General features: G+C 36.9%; 1 protein-coding gene across 1 annotated transcript in view; it reads left to right on the plus strand.

The window, feature by feature from the left end:
- The first annotated feature begins 9327 nt into the window (after nucleotides 1-9327).
- The window catches only part of LOC306905282 (shisa family member 6), a 53670-nt gene continuing 39752 nt past the window's right edge, over nucleotides 9328-23245 (plus strand). Inside the window, exons 1-4 of the mRNA XM_079475778.1 lie at nucleotides 9328-9382; nucleotides 9885-10710; nucleotides 12088-12248; nucleotides 16514-16612. Coding sequence (XP_079331904.1) covers nucleotides 10181-10710; nucleotides 12088-12248; nucleotides 16514-16612 — 790 coding nt within the window. The 5' untranslated portion in view covers nucleotides 9328-9382; nucleotides 9885-10180. The remainder of the gene's footprint in view (nucleotides 9383-9884; nucleotides 10711-12087; nucleotides 12249-16513; nucleotides 16613-23245) is intronic.

Here is a 23245-nt window from a genome sequence, read left to right on the forward strand (position 1 = left end):
CTTGTTTGGAGGGAAAGAGCATATTTTTGAACTAGACATCCATTTGTAATCCAGGGAGTATTCATGTCATAAAAAATATATCGCTCTATTTTACAAGTTGAGCTACAGCGTTCCTGAAGCTTAGTTGGTTGCTAGCAATACAAAGGTCATGGGTTTGAGCCCAAAGGGGCTAATATAAAATGTATACCTTGAATCCAAAATCCATAAAATAATAATGAATTGGAATTATTTATATAGGTTTTTGCTAAAGACACTAACTAGATTCTTGTTGTTTCTTATCCTTCCCGTGAGCTGATACACGGCTTAGTTCAATGTGGTTGAAAGAGCATCAGTCACCTGAAAAAAACTTTGATATGCATCAATGAGAAAAGCAATAAGCATCTTCAATCTAACAAGAAAAAAGCATTAGTACCTGCCGTGCCAAGACGTTAAAGCGAGGCATTGGACTTGTGAGTTTTGTCCAACAAAAACAGATGGTTGGATTTGGCAGTCAAGTAAGGTGGCTAATAAATTCCTTCTCGATTGATTTGCCTATTTTTCACATATTGTCTATGAAGCTTGTGAAGGGGAACCAGGACGTATGGAGAAAACGCCAAACTGTGCTTTACTGTGGCAATTTGTTTCGCGCCATCTGTTTTCATTAGATGTGTTGCAGGCATAAGTTCAACTGAACCTGGAAGTAAATTCCAAAGTAGGAAAGCTATTTTTTTAATCACATGGCTCTAGATTTGTAAGTATTCAAATAATGTCTTCAGTTCAATTCATGTGCCAAATAACTGTCCCCCTGCAATATACTTAAAAAACAGTTGTTTGTTTTACTCCAAAAGTTGTAACCAATAACAAAAAATGTTTGCTAAATAAATGTTTATTTGTATGAATTCTGGAACATATATAGGTGAAACAGAAATGCTCTAATTACTAAACAATTTAAAATCTAAAATAATAATAATATTTTGAAATCATACGAAATCATATAATATATGAAATGATATGCTTATTACTTGACAAAAGTATAAAATAATTCCCAGGCCAGTAATAACTGCACTGAAAATAGTAAATCTATAAGATATTAGGGTAAAATAATTATTACCATCCCCTCGATATAAAGAAATGTAGAAATTCATACAAACTAACCATGATGTAAAATGGTTGTAAAATGCCTTGAGATTGTGTTTATAGGACAACAACGGTTACTTACATCTCAACCTAGTTTGCTTATATTTTATGCAGTATTGAATGCTAATATATTTTTTTAACTCAATTATTTAAAATAATTCTCCCTCATGCTGTAAAGTAAACAAATAAAGGCTACAGTCTCATCTCATATAGAAACATAGAATTCTTAAGCAGAAAACAAAGCAAAGCGTCCTTTCTTAACCTGATCAGAGTGAAATTTCGTCAGGCATACTTCATTGATAGCAGCTGCATGTGTTCAAACCAAGCATTCCGATCTAAAGCTTGCTTATTGCCAGCGTGGGCCATAATGCCTAGAGAAACGTGTTATTGATGTAGTTATGCCATTTATGAACAGAGGTACAACATGCCAGTCCGTCAAACCTTGCCGTTATTATTCCACATTTATCTGTAATTCCTTTTACCTACATCTTCTGTATCCTTAAATGAAATTCAGAGACAACAATGAATTTGGAATGTTGTCAGTCCTGTTAATAGCACAAATATTTTCCACTTTACATAAGCGAGATATTGATGTTTCAGAGTACAGTGCACAGTCAGCATTATGCACAATAACAAAATGTGAGATTTGATGGTGTGCTCTTTGTTTCTTACAAGTTTGCATTCCGTATTTGTTTTTTTAGGCAATTCTTTTCCCAGTGCAAACAAGGTGCAACTCTTTCTTCTGTGGATGAGTTTTTCCACAGTACTTTTTCACACTAAATCCCAAACTTCTCTTGTGTCACTGTCTGTTCTTATGACAAGCACATATGGTGGAGTGTTGATTATAGCGCTTATGTTAAATCTGATAGAATTGATCCATTTTCAATCGTTGAACAACTGGCACACATAGTTCTGCATGGATGCACATGGAGTACCGCATCAATATAATACGTGGCTTGGATGTGACAGATTTACTGTAGGTGAGAAGTGGTGTGCAGTATGTTTTAGCATAAGCGATGTCTTGGTCGGACCACTTATTTAATAGCTTTACTGTGACAGGCACTTTTGTGGCAGAGTTAAAAAGGTCAAAACTTGGTAGTACATCTCTTGTGTGTTGCTGACACAAGGCCCAACTGTGTGGTTTAAATGAAAATGTGTCTTCATGCGGAAGAGGTCGCTCACTGGCCTTGCTGTTGGCCAGAATCTCTGATCTTCCATCCATCATCAAGGTTTCAAGCCATGATGTATGGGACCCTGTTTTTTAACACTCACGCTGCAAAAATGCAGCATGCTGTCTGATCTACAAGTCCCAGCAGGGCAATAATTTCACTTTTTAAATTAATAGCATCTGTATCTGCATGTTATGTGTTGTGTAATATACAAACTGTTTTGCCCGGCATTAAACCAGCAACACTATAAAAAACTAAAACTATATTCCAGCAGCTGGGGCATCAGAAAAATAAAGTAAAATAAAATACGTGTTTTACAAGTTTACACTTGAAAGTTTTGCAGTCTACGGGCCAGATTTACTAAACAGGGCAAAATACAGAGAGAGCACAATTTCAGAAATGCCCTGTTGGGAGTGATAATGTCTTCCTGTGATTTGCTTACAAGGCGCACGACAAAAAACACAGACGCAATATCTCATTCCCATAATGACCAACTCAATCTACTAAGAGCTGCGCAAATTAGCGCAGGGTTTAAGACATGCTTTTTTCGGGGAGTTAAAGAAAGCCGCAGATCTTCAGCGCAAACCTTAGTAAATCACATTGTGTGATTCTTTTATGAATCAATGTGTGTCCACATTTTTAAGTGCTTATTTTCAAAAGAGGCATTTACGCTGCTGCAAGCTGTTAGTAAATCTGGCCCTAAATCAGTAATTTTACATTTTTACCTTTACGAAAATTTGTGAATATTCTGTAAAATGAAACGTAAAATTCTGTAATAAAATATGTTGTGTTAAAATGACATAAAATCAACACATTGTGTTAAAATTACACAACATGTTATTATTTAATGCATTATTTTTAAATGTTAATGTTAAAATATTCAAACTTCCACTTTTTGTTAATTGATTGACTCATTATTTAAAGATGCAATCCATAACTTTTGCCTCTCTGTCAGCAACTCTCTGTCAGGTTGAAATGTAAAACTGCAGGTTACTTTACGTCTGTTATTACGTCAAATTGTGTAAAATGTCCTTTCCCGAAATCATACCCGACCGTTCAACCTCTAAATGTTATTATAAGCTTACTATTGTATAACAGAGTAAGGAAAGACAATTTAAAACAAAAAAGTTTTATACTCCCTCAATAACTTAGTGTTTTGCTTTTAACAAAAAAGTTTTAAAGGATTAAGCAAAAGCAACTTGCGGCAAATTCAAGCTATGCATATAGAAAACTTCAAATCTGGCTGAGCTAAATGAACCAAGTCTGCTAGATCCTATTTTTTTGTGCATTCAGTTGAGCTACCTTAATAAAAACTGTTGGTTTTCTGTCTAGGCCTTAATCTGAACCCGAGTTGACATTGATATCTTTAGCTGACCCCTCCCAAAAGAAGCGATTAAAAAAATAAGCATTGTGTCCAGTGTTGGGTAAATAAATTTAGAGACCTGCCCTGTGTTTCTGGCTCTTTTTGCAAAGATGGAGAGGCATAATATAACATAATATGCATTTTCTGCCGTAAAAAAACTACACAGAAGCTGAAATATGTGCTTGTCTTAGCAGCTGTGACCCACTTAATTCATTCATCCCACAACCAACGTCAGGAAAGAGGAAAACAGTGGCAGCTGTAAAAGTATTCCGCCGAGACGCTTGTGATTCATGTTCGCCTGTAGCTATTCCTATAACTCTAATGCTATGTGGTGCTTTAGGTTTCTTTGGCTCAGTCACTCTGGGTATAAAGGGAAATGATGGGTGCTGTGAAAGGCTGGCCAAAAGGCTTTAAATAAAGAAGGATTGATATAAAAGGGAATGTTATCTGTCAAAGGTAAGCTGAGATATTAGCAGCCATGCTTCTTCATTGCCTTGAGTCATGGGACAAATGCGGACACATCTTTCTTTTATAAATTCCTTGCTGTTTAAAGTCCTCAAAGCACTTAGTGTTGGTTAATGTGTGTGGTCTATTTTTCAATTCGTTTTATTTTCATAATTTATACTAATGTGATATTTAGAGATAATATATTATACAACAGCTTTGTATATAACTAATGTCCACAGTATGTTTACATCTGGCAGACACTTTTATCCAGAGTTTCTGTCATTGCATATGAGTATAGCATTATGTGTATTCCGCCGTGTTTAATGGTATGGTGGTGTTTCGGTTGTTTTGCATTGAGAAACGTTCCCATACAACACACTTTTCCTGAAAAGTCTCTGTTTGGTTCACATGTAGCAAACTTTAGGTGGGATCCTTTCTCGTCGTACACGTTGTTGACATCTTGGCAGTTTCTTCCATTTCAACCAAAGAACTATGAAAGCCTGTCAGCACTTTATCTAGCCTCTTGGTCACTTCTCTGAAAATTACCCTTCTTCTCTGGTCACTCAATTTGGCAGGAGGGTCATATTGTTGTACTGTCTTGGTTGAGTGTTGCCGTCATTTTGTTAAAATAGTATAGACATCTGTTCTAGGAAGGTTGTACTGAAAACATGATCTTGATGTTGTGCAATGGATGTTGATTATGGTTGTCATGACGTCCGGATGATCTGATATGGAGTTTCAATCCTCATAAAGTCAATAAAATGTTTTAAATCGCATGAATACACTTTTTTAAAACGTCTCTGCTTGGAAACATATTTATTGTTTTCAAAAATAAGCAATAATGTATTCCAAATTATATTTGTAAATGAAACGACATGAATGTATAAAATATATACAGTACTGTATATACAAATAATGTATCCGATGTTTATTTAAAACGTTAAATGTATTCCTGAAGTATGCTGTTCACATGTATATGCATAGTGGAATGAACAGGTTGTGTACATAAAAAAGTTTTGGTAATAAGAGAAGAAACTTACTTCCTATATAAACACTGTTAAATTATAATTTATACTTTGTAGAATTTAAAGCAGTTTGATTGATTATGATGCAAAATAAAATATTCTGTTCACAAGCATTATTTGTCTCGATGTCTCATATTGTATATCAAGCATGTTCCTCATTAGCACTGTTGTCTCCTTAGTAAACAAGTAAGTCACTTTTAAAAAAAACTTTATGAAGCATAAAATTGTTTGTTGTGGTAGAAATGATGCCCGTGGGACAGTTGCTGTTGTGGAAAAAATTATAGTTTTCACATAAAAGTTTTGTTTAGATCGTCGCATTAAAATAATAATTAATTTTAAATGGATTTTCATTGTAATGTAAGTCTTGGCTCAGAAAGAAAGCAGTTTGTTAGTTTCAACATTTATTATCTTCATCAAATGCTAATTATAAAGCCTGATGATCATGTGAAACTAAAACACTGTAGATTAGTGGTTCTCAAGAGCTGGGGCCCTCAGGCTGACTTCAACACTCTTAAAAAAAGTGCTTCAAAAGGTTCATTCGATGCCACAGAAGAACCATTTGGTTCCATAAAGAACCTTTAACATCTGCAGAACCTTTCTGTAACACAAACGGTTCTTTGTGGAGAAAAAGGGTTCTTTAGATCATACAAAGTAAGAAAGAGATGTTCTTTGTGAAACCAAAAATGTGTCTCCTATTGCATCGCTGTGAAGAACATTTTAAGCTTGAGAACCCCTGCTGTAGATAGAAATCAGTTAGAAGTACCAGAGATGAGTAATATTTGCTGGGGTTTTCCCTTAAATAACACTTTTAGCCCTGCGATTAACCCAAATGTTAAGTCACTCAGGCAAGATACAAAGCTAAAAATGATGTGCACAGCTGAGGCCAAGTTGCCTTGACAACACCTGTGACTAAGAAAGATTTCACTTGGGTGTAAGAGAAGACTTAGCAAGGAATATTTGTTATGGCTTGCCAGGAAAGAACAATACAATATATACAGTAAAATATGACAGATTTTTGTTGACCATAAAAGCATTAATAATATTGTAAGTTCTCTAACACATGAAGTGCTGTAAGGTGTTTTTTGCATGCAGATCCTGAGCAAAGCTAGTCGTGTTTGATCTATCACTTGATGTTATTTTAACACCTATATATCTGTGAACTGTCACAAGAAATACAAACCTGTCAGGGGGTTTATACGCCTAAAGGTGTGACTGACACCTTGTCTTTTTTTTAGATGTTTGGAGAATTTTTTTGGTAAAAAATAAATCTAATATAAAATATAGCGGAGAAACATCACAAACATTCTCCTTGAAGGTTGATAATCATCGGGTGATAATCTGCCCCATATGTAACAAATAAAACAGTGGAGAGATTAGTGGCATTACAATATTTATTTCAATAAATATATTTCAAAGACACAGAAAAGTTTTTTGAGTATTTTCAGGAGTATGATGTTATTTTGTCTGTACTGTCATTTGAAGGCCGGCTTGATGACCTCCTTATCGGTTAACAGTTCAGTGATATATGAGCAAATTATATCTATATATCTATCAAAAACAATCAACAAATCCATCAAAAAAAAATATTGTACACAAAAAATACATAATGTATCTTAATGTAATGTACTTCATAGGCATTAAAACTTAAAAACAGAACTGTATAGCATAAATTCACCTTTATAAGAAATAGACATATAAGGGCAGATTGAACTTGTTCTAACATCTTACTCAGCATTGTGTAATTCTAAAAAACAGACAGTTTTCAAACCCGACACCTTATATAACATGACGATTTACATGTACTGAACCTGACACGACTTAGCTTGTGATTTCTCCTTCCTGCCTCCGGCATACAAGAAATACCGTTTGAAATTCTTGACAAAGCACTTTTGCTTTCACAGACACATGCAGAAAGGAGGGGGACAGTTCACTTAAAAGTGCTTCGGAAATAGGGTCATGGTAATGACAGAGGGATGTGAAACATTAAAAGGACTGCAACCCTTCAGGAAAACACATAAAGACACAAGCCCATGAGAAACCGTCAGACGAGATCCGGAACATTGATTTTCGTCCGCTGTAATGACAAAGTCTTATAGTGGGGAAATATTTCATGAGGTTCTGTTCTTCAGATGACAATAGTTCTCCATGTAAATGAAGCACAAATATATTTGTATGTGTATAGGACTACAGTATAAGGTTTAAGAACCTGTAACGTCATTCGAATCTGGAATTGAATCTGAATTTGTGCAATGAAACCTTTTTTAAAGATTCAAAAATGATGACATAAAATTAATAAGAAATATCTCATTTTATGCACCATTTCTAAGCCATTATACTTAACTCTTTTGTACATTCTGTTGCGGCACTCAAGATGCTCATGACACTCTAGCCATACAGTAGTATATGCAGTGCTGTATAAAATAGACCCTTGAGGTAGCTTTAGATTCTTAACTCTGTAATTAATACAATGAATAAACTCAGTTAATTTGATACAGTAGGAATAGCCAGTGGGCTACGATATATTAAGTTCACAAAAAGCTCAAGGAATGCAGATACAGGTTTCAAGCAAGAAGACAGTTGGCTGGGCAGTTGTTTATCTACATTGTGCTATAACAAGATTTTCATGCTGCCAAGTTTTTGATGTTTTTATTTCCATGTCAAGCTATAACACAGATGCGGAGCATAAAGCCAACAGCCATAAAAATCCACATTTAACGAAGTCCATAGGTATTCAAAGTCTGTCCACAGATGATTCCCAGTGCTACTTTGATGTCCGCAAAGGAAACAGATATTGTTCATGAATATATTCCACTTATGATGCAATGGCATTGTTATCGTTCTCGTATTGTTTTCCCATTCATATGTTGATTTCCTTTTTTAATCTAGTCAACATCCCAAAGCATAATATTTGTAACGTGAATGCAATCCACCTTTAAATGACGCATTTCTAAAAGCTCAAGATATCTTTTAAAGTCCAAGGGAGAACTTCACAAGAGAGGTTTGAATATTTCATTAGAGAAACTATAGATGGCATCATAAAAGAGGAAAAAGAAAAAAATAGAACAACTATGAAGCTGTAACTTAGCAACTGCTTCACGGCATCATAATCAGATCATTGTGTAGGATGTTCAGCTAAAATATTCTGAAAGTTACTAATATTTTAGTTTTCTAATGTTATCCCTTCTCATTACTTTTTGATAATTGAAAAACAATATGCATTTTTACTGAGGTTATTTTTGCTAAGTCATAACTGTTAAATGACTGGGAAATAAAATGATTTTTTCGAACTTCAAAAAAAGCTCCAATGAAAACTAAGGTATGCAGTACATTTCAACATCTATTCAGAAATTTTTAATTTTAACAATACCTACCTGAAAACCTTTAAGCTCTTTTAATAAAAAGGCAATTATTCTGATACCTGCATAACTATTACTTTAAGTCAGTCAAACCCTCTGTGCACTATAAGATGTATTATTGAATGTTTCATAATGTGTTTAGATCTAACACTTGCTGTATGTTTTATCTAACCATAAGGTATTTAAGGGATCCATGGAGTAGTCCATGGTGTGAATAACGGCTCAATGGTCTCTGCATAAAGGCTGAAACATGGTTGGGGATTTGTTGGCGCAGCTGACATTATTCCGGGGCTAGTCATAGCTTCTTATTCCGTTCTTGCTGGAGCAGAGACAGACAACTTGTAACAACCTTAAAAGCTATAAGTGTGAAGCTATGATGGCTGTTTTCGAGGACTTGCTAAATATATGCAGGAACTGTAATCAATGAAAAAGTGAAAGAAAGAGAGAGGGGGGATGAAGAGATAGAAAGAGGAGTAGCCCATACAGGCTGTTATTGGAAATCTATTCAATGCTGTTTGCGGATTTGGTTCGGCTCTTTCCTCACACTGAATGAGGTCTGACTAAATGCCAGTAAAAATCTATGCTGCCATATTAAATACCTTCAAAAGTAGTTGGAAACAATAATAGATTTGATTATTGGTAGGGTAAGTTTATAGAAATGACATAAAATAATGAAAAGGTGTAATAATCTGGGCAGGAAAGAAATGAAGACACATGTTCTTGCCAGAGGGAGATGTATGAATCGGAGCTGCACATAGACGGACTGTGACGCCAGCATTTGATGCAAGAGCGAAAGACGGTAGGCGGACCGTTCAGATATGGGTTTGTTTCGGGATAGGATACTGACTGTCACTTCACTTCACCTTGGCACATGCAACACAGCCGACTAAACCGTTAAAGTTGAAGGTAAGTGCTGACTTAAACATACTGGACTGTTTTTAATTACAACAAAAGCAATGGCAAATTGGAAAGCACGTTGTAAATGTAGACTATATAAAGCCTAAACACATTACATTTTATTTATTTGTATTTCGTCGATGGAGCACAAGAAAGCTTCTGTTAGATGTGTGTGGGTTGCATTTAGATGTGTTTTTTGTGTTTTGTGTTTAGTGAATTCATTGTGTGGGTGCCGCGTATGTCTGTCAAGCAACGAATATACATGGACCCGTAATTCAAGTAGATTTATTTCTGAGGTGTAGATCATGTGTGACAGTGTTTGGAAATGTGGGTTAGCAATCAGGATGATCAAATTCTGGAGAAATGCGACATTTCTTTATTTTCTTTTGTTTTTATTTCCGTTTAATGTGTAATTGCATCACTAATTCGCGTTTGAGCGTTGCTTTTATACCATTGTTAAGGTTTAGTCGCTAAACATTTTATTGACGATAAAGTCTTTACTTTTTCCCAGAACAAAATGGGAAGCGAGATGTAAAGGCTCGTTCGACAGGAGTTCGTCGGAAATCCCAACAGTGACGCCCGACCGAGTCAAAGAGAGCCAGCGATGTTTTCCTAACAAGCATCTGCCTCAAACAAACACGATGGGGGCCAAATATTTCAGTTAAATGAATGGCGGTTGTCATCTTTATCTCTACATCATTAGAGATGCGGGGAACAGCTGATCTCAGAACTGCAGCGACTTTATAGCCTTCACAGCGCCGAAATCACAGAGAGCTGTCCAGGGTCCTGAAGACGCGCGCGGGAGCCATGGGTATACAACACTTTCTGCTGCTTTTGATTTATCTGGATCCACTGAACGTGTTTTGTACGTTGACCGCCAAACGAACCAAACTCGGGCCCAAAAGGACTCAGAAGCCTAAAGAACTGAACAGCACCACGGTCGCGCCCACGGCGGCCACGCAGGTCCGTCCATCGCATACCCATGAGACATGCCTGGGTTACTACGACGTTAGCGGACAGTTTGATAAGGAGTTCGAGTGCAATAACACCGACCATCGCTACTGCTGCGGGTCGTGTTACTTGCGATTCTGCTGCCAGTTTAAAGACAAACACTTGGACCAGGGAACATGCAAGAATTACCACAAACCCCACTGGGAGAAAACTCTGACAACGTCTCCTATTCCAACAGGTGATACTTATGATCCCAGCATGGACCAAACGAACACCGCGGTTTACATTACCTGTGGTGTCATTGCTTTTATTATAGTTCTTGGGGTTTCAACAAAAGTCGCGTACGACAAAGCGACTCAACCGCCTCAGGAAATGAACATTCACAGGTAAGCAGCGCGCTGACGACTTCACATCGTCCCACACTTTTAATTGTTGTTGACAGTAATATGGCTTTGTTGAAAAAGTTGTAAGGTCATTTGTTTCTTATATAAAATTGAAGCGTATTTACTGTATGGCGCTTTCCATCGATTGAGTTTTGAGCCAATTGTTGGCTTGAAACTTTGTGATTTAGAAAGTTCAATGCAGTGATCTCGATGATTGATAACACTGCAATGGGTTTGAAAACAAGCCCTCTCCCCGGCTGCAATATCTGCAGCTCTTTTTGTTTCGCCTGTGGCCCATGTGGAATATTAAACGTGGTAACGGTGGGTTGTAATCAAAATCCCAAGCAGAATTTTAATACTGGTGCAAAGCAAACACTCCTCATTTTTGTGTTTGGGGAAAGGGTTTATGGTTGGTTACAGACGCTTCAATTTCCCCTTCATTTGATGTGCACCATAAGCGTAGATTTCACAACAGTGTCCTCACTGGACACAGTATCACACACACCATTTGTGCAGGACAAAATGATCTTTCTGATGGGGGTTCAGAACAACGTAAGACACCTGTTTCGATTATCAATTTCTTTGATATATTAGCTGTTTTGCATTCCTCCTAATATTTTCCTTAATTTTCTCACATATGTTTTATTAACAAAATCAGTTTATCTCGCAGCACACACATGAACAGCCCTTTACCTCTCAGCCCTACACATTATTTTTGCATTCCTCACACAACCCAGTCTCCATCTCTTCTCTTCATCGTTCTGCCTGGGCACCTTAAGCTCAGACCTTAAGTGTTCTTTGATGGACAGCAAACCGTCTGCCCTGTTCCACATACCATATCTTACAGTATATGAACGTGTGAGTTTATAAAAAAATATTTACCCAGACTTCCTCCTGCTCTGTTGGTGGAACCAATGTCTGCTGCAACTCTACAGACTTCACTTGAAGGTGTAGATAAACACCAACAAACTGTAATGCGTGTAGTAGGAAAGCGTGCTGTTGACTTTCTCTGTAAATTCAGGTACTGCAGGGTAGCTAATGCAAAAATAATTCAATTTCTCTGGTAAACATGTACAGAGCTAACAGTAACCCCAGGCTTTCATAACACATAGTTCTGAATTGTGATCCCCTGGGCCACCTACATTAACTCAGGTGCATTTGTAGGAACATTGAAATGAGGTTTACCAGTGATTAAACATTTATTTATAGACTTTCTTTCTTTCCTTCTTCACAAATCCAGTCAAAATTAGAACGCGTTGCTGGAATAAATATTGAGTTGTTGTTGCTTTTTCATATTGAATATCAAGGTTATGGGTTTGAATCCCTGTCAACCTTAAATGCTGCGAGTGTAAATGCAATTCTCCAATTTTTTGTCCGCAGAGCCCTAGCAGATATTCTCAGACAGCAAGGACCAATTCCTATATCGCAGTACGACTGTGAGAACTTTGCGGCGATGAACAGCTCATCCAAAGACGACACGCCACAGCGAACAGGCTCCAAAAACCACTACACCCCTGTTCACAGCTCAAAGTCAAATCACGGTAGGCAGTTTTAAATGATTGAAAGTGTTGTGTACTGATCTTGTGATGTTCCAATATATGTCATTGATATTGATAAGCCAAACCAAGTCATGTCAGAAGACGGTCAGTCAGGTGGCTCATACTACATGCTGATCTAATTCAGACACAATGTCAGACACGTGTTGCTGCCCCGTCGCTGTGTGATCTGCCAGGCTAACGTTTAGTAATCATTTGACTTACATGCTACATTTAAATGGGAGTCAATTACAGTTGAGCCATAAAGCTTCACCTCCCCCTCTGCCGGTTGGGAAATGGAAGGCTGTGCTGAATTTCATTATATTCAAGGTCAGGAGGGACTTTGGAGCACTGTTGAACGTTCTCATGAGTTATTATCGAACATAATGACAGTTTTGACTTGAAGGGAGATAAATGTCACTCATATGGCAACAGAGTCCAAAATATGATGCATGAGAGACATATATTTTACACATATTGCTGTGTAAGGTCTAAGCGCTAAACACATAAGACTAAGAACATCTCAGTCTCAAAGACTGGAGCCAATATTTTCACCAGAGATCCATGGTCCTATACTAGGTCAACACTGAGGCACACTGACAGCCTCTGCAGAAGCGTGTGTACTTGGCAGACAAATTGGAGTGCTATGTGCATCTACTGATCCAACTCAAAGAGCAAATGCTTATTCGCATGCCTTGATGCACATGGGTGTTTAGTTTTCATCATGGAGGGACAATGATGTTAATGTTTGTGATGTATAAACTACTGGTTTTCATAGTCTGACAGCGAGTGATCAGGGGGTGATTTTGTAGTATGAAACAAGATTAGTCTTATTACAGAAAGGTACAGGGTGTTGTAAAATGGCAGCCTTGACAATAATGGATAAAGGATAGTGATGAAAATTCTGTCATCATTTGCCACCCCTCTTGTCATTTCAAACATGTATGACTTCCTTTCTTCAGCAGAACACAAAAGAAGATTATTCGATGAAAGTTGGCAACCGAACAGCACCCATTTACTTCTATTGTATGAACACAAAGCCAATGCAAGTGGATGGGTGCCGGTTGAGAACATTCTTCACAATATCTTCTTTTGTGTTCTGTGGAAGATTGAACGTCATACACTTTTGAAATGACAAGAGGGTGAGTAAATGATGAATTTTCATTTTTGGGTGAACTTTAAGCAATATCAGATATGTACTTCATTTAAGGTTAATATTTTCCCCTGGGCACAAATACAAAAAATTAAGTGAAATTGATCACATATATTTGTATTAAATGTATTGCATGCAACAAATAAATAACATAGATATAACAATTATATAAATATATAACAAATAGCATGATAGCATTTTTGGTTGTTATTGTTCCATAAGGTTGTTATAATTGCTTCCAATGTTTCCTCATCTGTAAGTCGCTTTGGATAAAAGCGTCTGCTAAATGACAAAATGTAAATAAGGAATGTTTATGTTAGTTTTACATCAACATACAGCAAAACAGATGGCAATAGTGTCTAAACTCTCCAGAAGATAATATCATGAAATATCACACGAAATATTATGAAATACTTCTTTGATAAGGCATTCACTCTCGAGGCATATGGCCTCCCTTGTGACATACTGTATGTAACGCATTATTGTCAATTTCTGACGTATTTTCCCCAAATTCTCTGCTTTATTTCTGATGTTGTTCTCATATAACTAAGAAATGATTAGACATTAGGCTAAGTACATGCATACATCAAGTCGAGAGTTGTGGATTTAAGAGATGAACAAATAATACCAGATCATTTCTCCCAAAACAATGGTTGCAAAAGAGCATTTGAAAGGAATAGTTCATCCAAACATGAAAATACTGTTATCATTTACTCACGCTCATGTAATTTCATACCTGTATGAATTACTTTGTTCCGATGAACACAAAGAAAGATGTTTGGAAGAATGTTAGTAATTTTCAGTTCTGGGACATCATTGACTACCATAATAGGAATAATTAAATGGTAGTCAAAGGTGCCAGAGAACTCTTCAAAATATCTCATCGTGTGTTCAACAGAACATAAAAAAACACAATATTTATTTCCTACTATGGTAGTGGATGATGTCACAGAACTGAAAATTGACATTCTTCCAAATATCTTTCTCTTTGTTCATTGGAACCGATACATTTTGTAAATGATGACAGATTTTTGCATGAACTATCCCTTTAAGTAATGAACGTGTTGTTTATTGCCATGTGTGTGCATCTGTTCAGACATCGCTTCAAGACATCAGTGTAGGATGCATTTGTCTGGGTTATTAGACTATGATGTAATTAGTTTAATTATGATATTGAATGCCAATGGGCAATTTCATAATGATACAGCACAACACAATTATTTATTTGTCTTGCCTCAACATGTCTAGGCTATAAAATCGTATTCAACTAATGACTAAGATCCTTCCTGCTGTCGGAAAAGTCTTTTTTAATTCTTCATATGAGAACAATCAGAGCTAACCGTACTGGCATTTTTCTGCCTTACGCACAAACTGGATGTGTCAAAACGCAGCATCACCCAGAATCTCTTTACTGGTCTCTGAGGTTATTATCAAATAAAATGCACTCCATGACTAAGTTAAGCACGCTTTTTGGGATGTCCTGAGGTGGCCAATATAAAAAGCGGTTAAATTCAGGTACATTTCCAGGTAACTGCACATCATAATGAATCCTTGGCACGACTTCATTCCTGTACACAAGACGCTTTTGGCTTCCTGGGGTTTTGACAGAAAGAAGTTTATTGTTTGCTTTCAGTGGCTTTATTGCTTTCTGTACCCCTGTCTCATGTTCATTTATTTGATTCGCAGAACTGTGTCTGATCTTGCTCTCACCTGTACGCTGTGTCGGCATGAGCCTTTTTTTTTTGTGTGTGTTTTTCCAGCTCTTTCTAGTGATCCAAAGTAAAAGCATTTTTGAGGTTGGAACGAGCAAGCTCTCAGTATGAGAAACCGGCATGGTGTGCAAAGCCTCAGTAAACAACACATTAACATAGCAATCCCTGCTGCTCAACCTTTTGATTCTCGTCCCGCAGAGCTTTTAAAGCAGGGAGTCCGTGTGCATGTATATAAAAAATGTTGTAGATTCGTTCAAAATATGAAAGAAACAGGTGTGAAAAAAAAATAAAAAAATAATCGTAACATAATTTTATATAAATTCTATTTTATATAATCTCATTTTAATATGAGATTATATTTCCGAATTATTAAACGAAATGTCTTATTACTTGTGTTTGATGTCTCCTTCCCTTTTGCAATAACAACCAACTGACTGTACATTATTCTATGTTCTAAATGTTAGAATGTTACTGGAACATATCACTGCTGTCCCTCTGAAACCTTGTATCTCCATATTTCGTGATTACATTTTTTTGTCATAAATCATTGTTATAAGTCTAAGTCTGTCCCTGGGTTTTGCCAATACCTAACCCAAAACTTCTTAAAATTGCTTGACAACTTAGTATTTAATCATATACAAGTACAGTGTTTTTTCCATTTCCTGAAAAACAACAAATTTGGACATCCGAGGTTTCATAAAGACAGCGACAATGTGATGAAACGTCACTCATTTAAGGTGATAGGACCTTGACAGGAAGTTCCTTTGCTGGGGTTGCCTATAGAAATAAATTTCCCTAAATGGACTTCTCCAGCATTTAATTCCTTTTCATGTGCAATATTTACTTTGATATGATTGGAATTTTAATTCTTAAATGGTGAACCGGCCAGATTCTAATTTACATTTACATTTACATTTAGTCATTTAGCAGACGCTTTTATCCAAAGCGACTTACAGATGAGGAAACATTGGAAGCAATTATAACAACATAGGCAACAAAATCCATAAGTGCATCAATTATGTAAGTTAGTACCTGAATGGCCTTTTTAGCCAAGGAACTTAAATTTAAGGCCGTTATTTGAGTTTAAACTCCCAGATGGCGTTCAAGGTGATCTGGTCTGACGTCGACATGTACACGCTGGTATTTCACTGATAATTTGAACGTCAAGAATAAATATAACACCTCCGACACTAGCAGCATCTAATATTCACTCAACAGTAAACAGTGTTTGTTGTGCAGACAAGGTGACTTCACCTAGGAATTATGGAAAGTCATAACTCTTGAAATACGCTGGGAATTTCACTTGTTATGCTGATGGATCTCTACCTCCGAGGCAAAGTGCTATAAAGGAAGCTGGGTGATATTCCTCTGTCGCTCACATGTAATGTTCTGGTGTCCATTTCCAGGAGCACATTACTCGAAGGACAGCAGTCGCGGTGGCGGCCATGACCTTCACAACTTCATATCTTCTGGCTTTGTGACGCTTGGCCGAAGCGACGCAAAAGGTAACATGATTCTATGTCTCTGCTTCGTGATACTCAAACCCCTTCGTCCAAGACACGATTTGTAGAAAAGAAAACAACCAACAATCTAACGCTTCATAGCTCACAAAACTCGTATAAAGCAGTGTGCTCATCGGCCAAGAATTTCTTTTAGCTTAAAAGTCCTTCATCTAAAATAAACCATTCTCTCGGTTTTTCTTTTTTGTTATTCACTACTACTCCAACACAAGGTTCATTTAAAATTCGAAGCACTCTACCACTGACATGACAGTCTCTTAACTGGTTAGAGAGGCGGGTAGTAAAACACATTTCCGTGATGTTTCAACAGATCTATTGGTATCTCAGTCTATATTCTAACATAACTTAACTTTAAGTATGTTCTATAAAAAGACTGCAGAAAGTTTGCTTCATCAACAGTGTGATTTTCACAAATACATCAAACGATGGGGCTGTTTCATCTTACTGTTGTGGTAGTGTTCTTCTGCCCACATTCAGGGCTTCCAATAAAAAACACACAAGATCTCTTTAGTATTGCTAAAGTGTCACAAAATTGTAATGCAATAAGCTTATATTACAAAAGTTGGATTGTCTCAGGTGCGCTCATAAAAAAAGGTGCTTCAAAAGGTTCTTCGATGCCATTGAAGAACCTTTTGGTTCCAAAAAGAACCTTTAACATCTTCAGATTATAACAAATGAACAAAGAGATGGTTCTTTGTGGAACCAAAATGTTTCTTCTATGGCATCGCTGTGAAGAACCATTTAAGCACCTTTTTTATATTTAAGAGTGTATATCTCTGGGAGTAGATGTCTCCACCCAAACCTGAGTTTCAGAAAAAAATGTCAAAAGGGTCACAAATTTAGCTCAGTTTTGCCACAGATCCAGTCAAAAAGCAATATTATTGAAGATTTCATTATCAACAAACATTTCCTATCAAAGGTATTAGATTATTTTAACTGCATAATCTAAATTAATAAGCAGCCATACCTCCATACTTGTATTGTATTTCAATAAAGTCTCTTTTTTTATACAGTTTTTATTTCTTCATAACAGTTTTACTAGAAAGGTCTGAGACAAAGATGGAGAAACATTCCATTACATATCCTGAGCTTTCTGAGAAACTCTGGGAAATAGCTTCTGGGTAATCATTTATAAATCTTTCTTGTGTCAGTTCTCACAAGTGATGCAACAATTGATATCCATGTGCAAACTCATAACAATGATTCGACTCAATCTATGCTTTGCAAAAAGTTGCTCATTGGATCCTTTGTTGTGTATTCATTACATTTTTCTCTTTCAAGAACATAATAAGGTAAGGAGCATGTGTATTGGCAGAACACAACTGTCATGGTATCATCATCACAATATTGAGTTGATTGAGTAAATCTGAGCCTATAAACCCAACAATTCCCTGTAAAACATCACAGGTCAGGTTAATTCTGAGAGGACATCTAACATGTACTGTGGCCAATCTCCATCAGGCCTGCATTCCTTCTGCCTCCCTGAATTTCATTTACCTCAAATACAACGCTTTGACCTAAAATCCATTTATTTTTTATGCCTGCCTCTAACCTGCATAAGATACTTGTTTCTTTCTTATTTTCTTTTTCTGTTTTTAATGCCCTTTTCTCGATAACCTATTCAGCCATCTTGTCATGGTGGAAGGGTCAGCTATTTTTGTAAGCAGCTCATGAAATACGAGCAGAAGGAATATAGACAACGCTGCAGGATAAATGCTTTCCAGACTGTTGCATTTGAACAGGACAAAACACCTTGCCTTCTATTGGAGGGGTGCTAAAATATTTACATTTCTTATTTATTTTTTATTGTATTGTTTTACTGTTGACAATCAATAGATTTCTTGCTTTAAGAAAATATGTTTTCTGTCCTTTTTGGGTAAAAACAGTTTCCCCTGACAAGCTTTAAAGAGTATACCTCTTAATTTTAAGTTTATTCGGTCAACTTTAGGAGGACCTCAGCATATTATAACTTCAAAACTCAGACATAGACATAAACTACACAATTTAGTGTCTTATAGGGTGAAGATGCAACATTCTTCCCCATCATTTGCTTTTTACAGCTGGTAATACTTTGATCTAAATTCTGGCTGCCAGATCGCACTTTGTGAAAAGGGCACAATCTATAATGTGCCTCATTTTCACAGAAACGAGGTTGTGTTTCCACCAATTTACAATGACTTAATTCAGATACTCGTGGTATGTGGTATTTCGTCCCACTTATTACCCGAATAAAGTGAATTGCGAGTGGGGGGAATGTACGACAACACAAAGTGTTGTTTTTAGTGAATTTGCAACTAAAGCACAATGAGCAGTTCAACACTGACAACAGGAAGAACCTTAGCCTCCTCAGCCTAAGAACAATGGTAGTTAACTCATATAGCAGAGGACACATTTCTTGTTTCTTTTGCCACCACAATCAGCAGTGCAATCCTCTCAATAGCCTTTCACTCATGAAACCTGCTTTAAATTGCCTTGGATTACCTTTTCTGGTGAATGTACCTCATCTTCTACACACACTCGCAATGGCTTTCCGTCTTTTATCAGTATTGCTACCTTTCAGACAGCACAGAAAGGCCTTGAAAAAGAAATCTCACAGCACTTCTCAGACATCTGAGATTAGGACATCCTCACCACACACATACTCATTCTTAATCTTGAAGTTTTGTTAAAGCTGAAGTCTGTTTCTATGGCCTCTATAGCGCCATTTCTTTAAAACCTAAAAGTGCATGTTATGTTTTGTACTTTTTGTCAGTTCAAGTCAAAGGACACAAAATCGTACCCGAGAGCTCAGATAAGAATTCATTATTGCAAGCTGACCGTTGTGAATGGGGGTAAGGAGACTGTTTTACACTTTTTACACTTTTTTAAATGATCACGCAATACATACGTTTTGTTTATTTTCAGGTAAAACATGTTACGGATTGCATTTTAAATTGCATCTATTGGTGTCTTTACATTGACTTTGAATGTTATTTACTCGCACAAATAGTTCAATCCATGAACACACCATTAGAACAAAAGTGTAGGAGTTTTAGTGAAGTATTATCATCCATTATCAGTGATAAATTGCGGATTTATCTACTATACTATGCCATTTTGTGTTCATATTAAAAATAAAAAAGTGCATTTTAAGCACCCTGATGATGCACTTATTCAACCAAAAATATGAAGTGGTACAATTTAGGTACTTAACGGTTGGAGTTAAACTTAAGTAGCTGAAGTGAGGCGGGGCTATCAGACAACACACAAACAGAGTTCTTCTGTGGAATGATTACGATTCAATCTGAAGCTGACGGAGGCCATGATGGCCAAAACTGTTAAAAAGTATATTAAAAGTAGAATGTAGAAATAGATTTGTGTCATGTCAGACCCATGTGTTTTATGTGGAGAAAGGGCATGGCATAGTTTTGCCATTCTATCTCTCCAGTGTCTCGTCCTTAAGCTACGCCCCTTGTTTCTCCATTAGCGTCCCATTCGTGTTTCATTCCCCTCACCTGCATCATGATCTTCCCGCTAGTCCTTATTGGTGTTTGCCCGTACCGTCTCTGTTCAATCTTCCCCTTGTTAACGTTTCCCTACATCTATCCTGTGTATGACTGGATACAGACGCAATTCCCTGCATCGTGTCTTCGACTTGGATTTCCTTGTTCCTGATTACCGTGACCTAGCATTAATGGACTTATTATTTAGATCGTTCTTGTACCTTATTTGTCCCCATTGCGGGGCGTTTTAAGTTTGCTTTCTTGTTTGCTTTTACCGTGTTTTCCACATCGTGTGTTTGTACTCAAATAAAGAGTCTTTCAGTTAATCCTTTACGTTTACATTTAGTCATTTAGCAGACGCTTTTTTCCAAAGCGACTTACAAAGAGTTCGGGGAGCAATTCATATGGGTTATCACCCTTCATATGGGTTATCATTGTATTTCACTTGGGACAAAACTACCCTTCTTAAATGTATACACTTGGTGGTAGAATGTATAGTGCATAGTTTAAGTTCTTAGTGTATAGTATATTTCTTTGGGACACAACTTGTGTCTTGCATACCTCCGTAACACTGTAACATCTGATAAAATCCATACCACATTACTATGGTATTATAATTTTAACAGTGTACTTGACTATATGTTTCAGAATAGTCCATGCAATAAGATTCACCGTGGTGATTTAAAGGGTCACTGGAAACGCAAGTTGTCTAACGTTGGCGCGACAGGTTGAATGTTGAGTAATCAACCATCCATGCTGGTGTATAATTAAAGAGACTATTTCTATTATAAGTCATGGTGCTGTAGCTCGACGCTTCACATATGGCTGATCTTCTTCTTCAAACAGGTTAAGTCGTGCATTATAGCATGTACCTTTATACAAACCCAGTTCTTTATGTTTTTAGCCCCTGAGGGCTCTACTGAGTTCCTAAAGTTTGTGTTAGGTAAACTTGCATTACAATCGTCTAATAAATTAGAAGTCGTACAGTGTTACCCATCAGCAACGAAATGCCCGAGACAAACAACGCAGCACTTATTATTATTCATAAATGTATGTAAAAGAGATCAACTCCTGCATACCCTCATATCTTATTTCAATTTCAGATGAAGACCCAAAGTCATTGTTCATTCACAAGTCTCATTCTTGAACAGGTTTGCACAGACTGCTCTAAGAAAGAGAAACGGCAGCTATATGTGATTGGTTTTCAAGGCTCTGACCTTTGGTTTTGCTCAGCTTGAATATAGAGCAGTTCCCCAAAGAAATCCAGACAATCTTTTCACGTAAACCTCTTAAAATGCAAGTCCACATCTCACCTTTTCAGCAAACCCTCAATGAGTATGAGAAAAAAGATTCTCCCATAGTTACATACTGCCAGCGTCGGAAATTCAACAATTTACCCTTGTAGGTTTCCCATTTGTCCAGCGTTTTCCTTAAAAAGCAGCACAGTGTAATTCGGGCGCTGACTGTCACAGTTCACGGTAATGGACAGAAATCCCAGAAGTGCAGACAGGTTAAATTTAATAGAGAACATCCAATTGTTCCTAGAGCGTGAGCACTAACATTTCCTAATTTCAGTCTCTGAGTGAAGTGGTGCATCTCATTTTAACAATCCATAAATGTTTAAGTAATCTTCCAGCTCAGCTGTCTTTTTCCCTATAGTTTAAAAAACTCTCTTAAATATCGGTTGCGATAAAAAAGCAGTCTGTCTCATATTGAAACATTCAGATGGAATTGGCATTTGCATTTTCTCCCATGATATGTATAATATAGTTTTGACATATCGTTTTTTTGAAGAACCGACTGACTGCAATCTCTGATAGACAGCATCCATATGAAATCGAACAGTCTTTTTTTATTACCAGAATTAAAATTCAACCTGAAATTTTAACAGAGCGTGATGGCTTTGGTATCTTTCTAATTTTCCTTTTTTCTGAGTCCAATAGCAGGGAATGATTTCATCTGAATACATGCCTCGGTTTGATTGACATGACAACATAACTGGTAGGTGGAAAGATTGAATATTAAGTGATTTATCCGTGACTGAAAAGTTATTTTAATGCGTCTACTCGCTCATACGAGCAACGTAAAATCAACCTGACTGATGCCTGATTGTAGTTTATTATGCCGTGCCATTTCATTCCAGATCAAACCACACCAGTAGAATTAGTTGTCTCTTGAGGTTAATGTTTTCCCCCAAAACATGCAGACTAGTGAGCCAGAATGGAAGTCGCGTAACAGCAATAAATCGATTTGAAGCTTACGATTATGTTAACAGAGGTAAACAAAGTAACTTGGAAAATAGAAATATAAAGAAAAGGTCGGACCTCTTTGAATTTCCATGGCATCTTTAGCGCTTTATTGTTATATAAAGGTGAGTCTGAAGGTAGTGATTAAGATCTGTGGGCAGGTGACCTGCCTGAACCATCAGAATCCTTTCCAGCAAACTCATTAGTGTGACAACAAACAGGAAGTGCCCCCCACTGTGTCCATAAACAGCAAACGTCTCTAAATGTCATCCCAGTCATCCACCAGCTCCTGTGGTCCAGCTGTCGCACTCAATATCCCTCGGGTACTGTGGGCCCTGTCTTTGAGGCCGAGGAGGAAAAAAGTGAACCAAAGTCATTTCCGATATCCATCCAGCTCTGTTTTGTTCCTCATCGTGTCCTCTCGCAGAGAAAGTACGGAACAAATTGAGGATGTTACAATTCTGGCAAGCAATTATCTAGCACGAAAGAAAGAGATGTTGAAATGGAAGTTTACATTGCATGTGTTCTATAAATGAACATGAAATTGAAGGCCAAAGGACAAGAGTTGATTTATAAGCGGAAACGTGATAACGGTTTGGAGAGAAAAGAGTCTTTATTTTGGATTAGTGGTGTTTATTTTGATCTATGCTTCAAAATTCTTCTTTCGGAATGTGCTGAAGTAGGTCTTAGAGATAAAGTGAGATAAAAGTCCAAACTGAACATGTTTCTTCAGTAAAGGGTTAATATCTCTAGGCGTTCATACAATAAAATCAATAGTCAGAAAGGGGGGACATTTGTGCAATCATGGTTCTTTTATATGCAAAAGGACATTTATGTTAATTTACAGTTCTTGCAATGAAGTTGAAGTAAAAATTAATTTTGCTTAATTA

The sequence above is a fragment of the Barbatula barbatula genome (assembly GCF_947034865.1).
Source record: "Barbatula barbatula genome assembly, chromosome: 16".
NCBI lineage: Eukaryota > Metazoa > Chordata > Actinopteri > Cypriniformes > Nemacheilidae > Barbatula > Barbatula barbatula.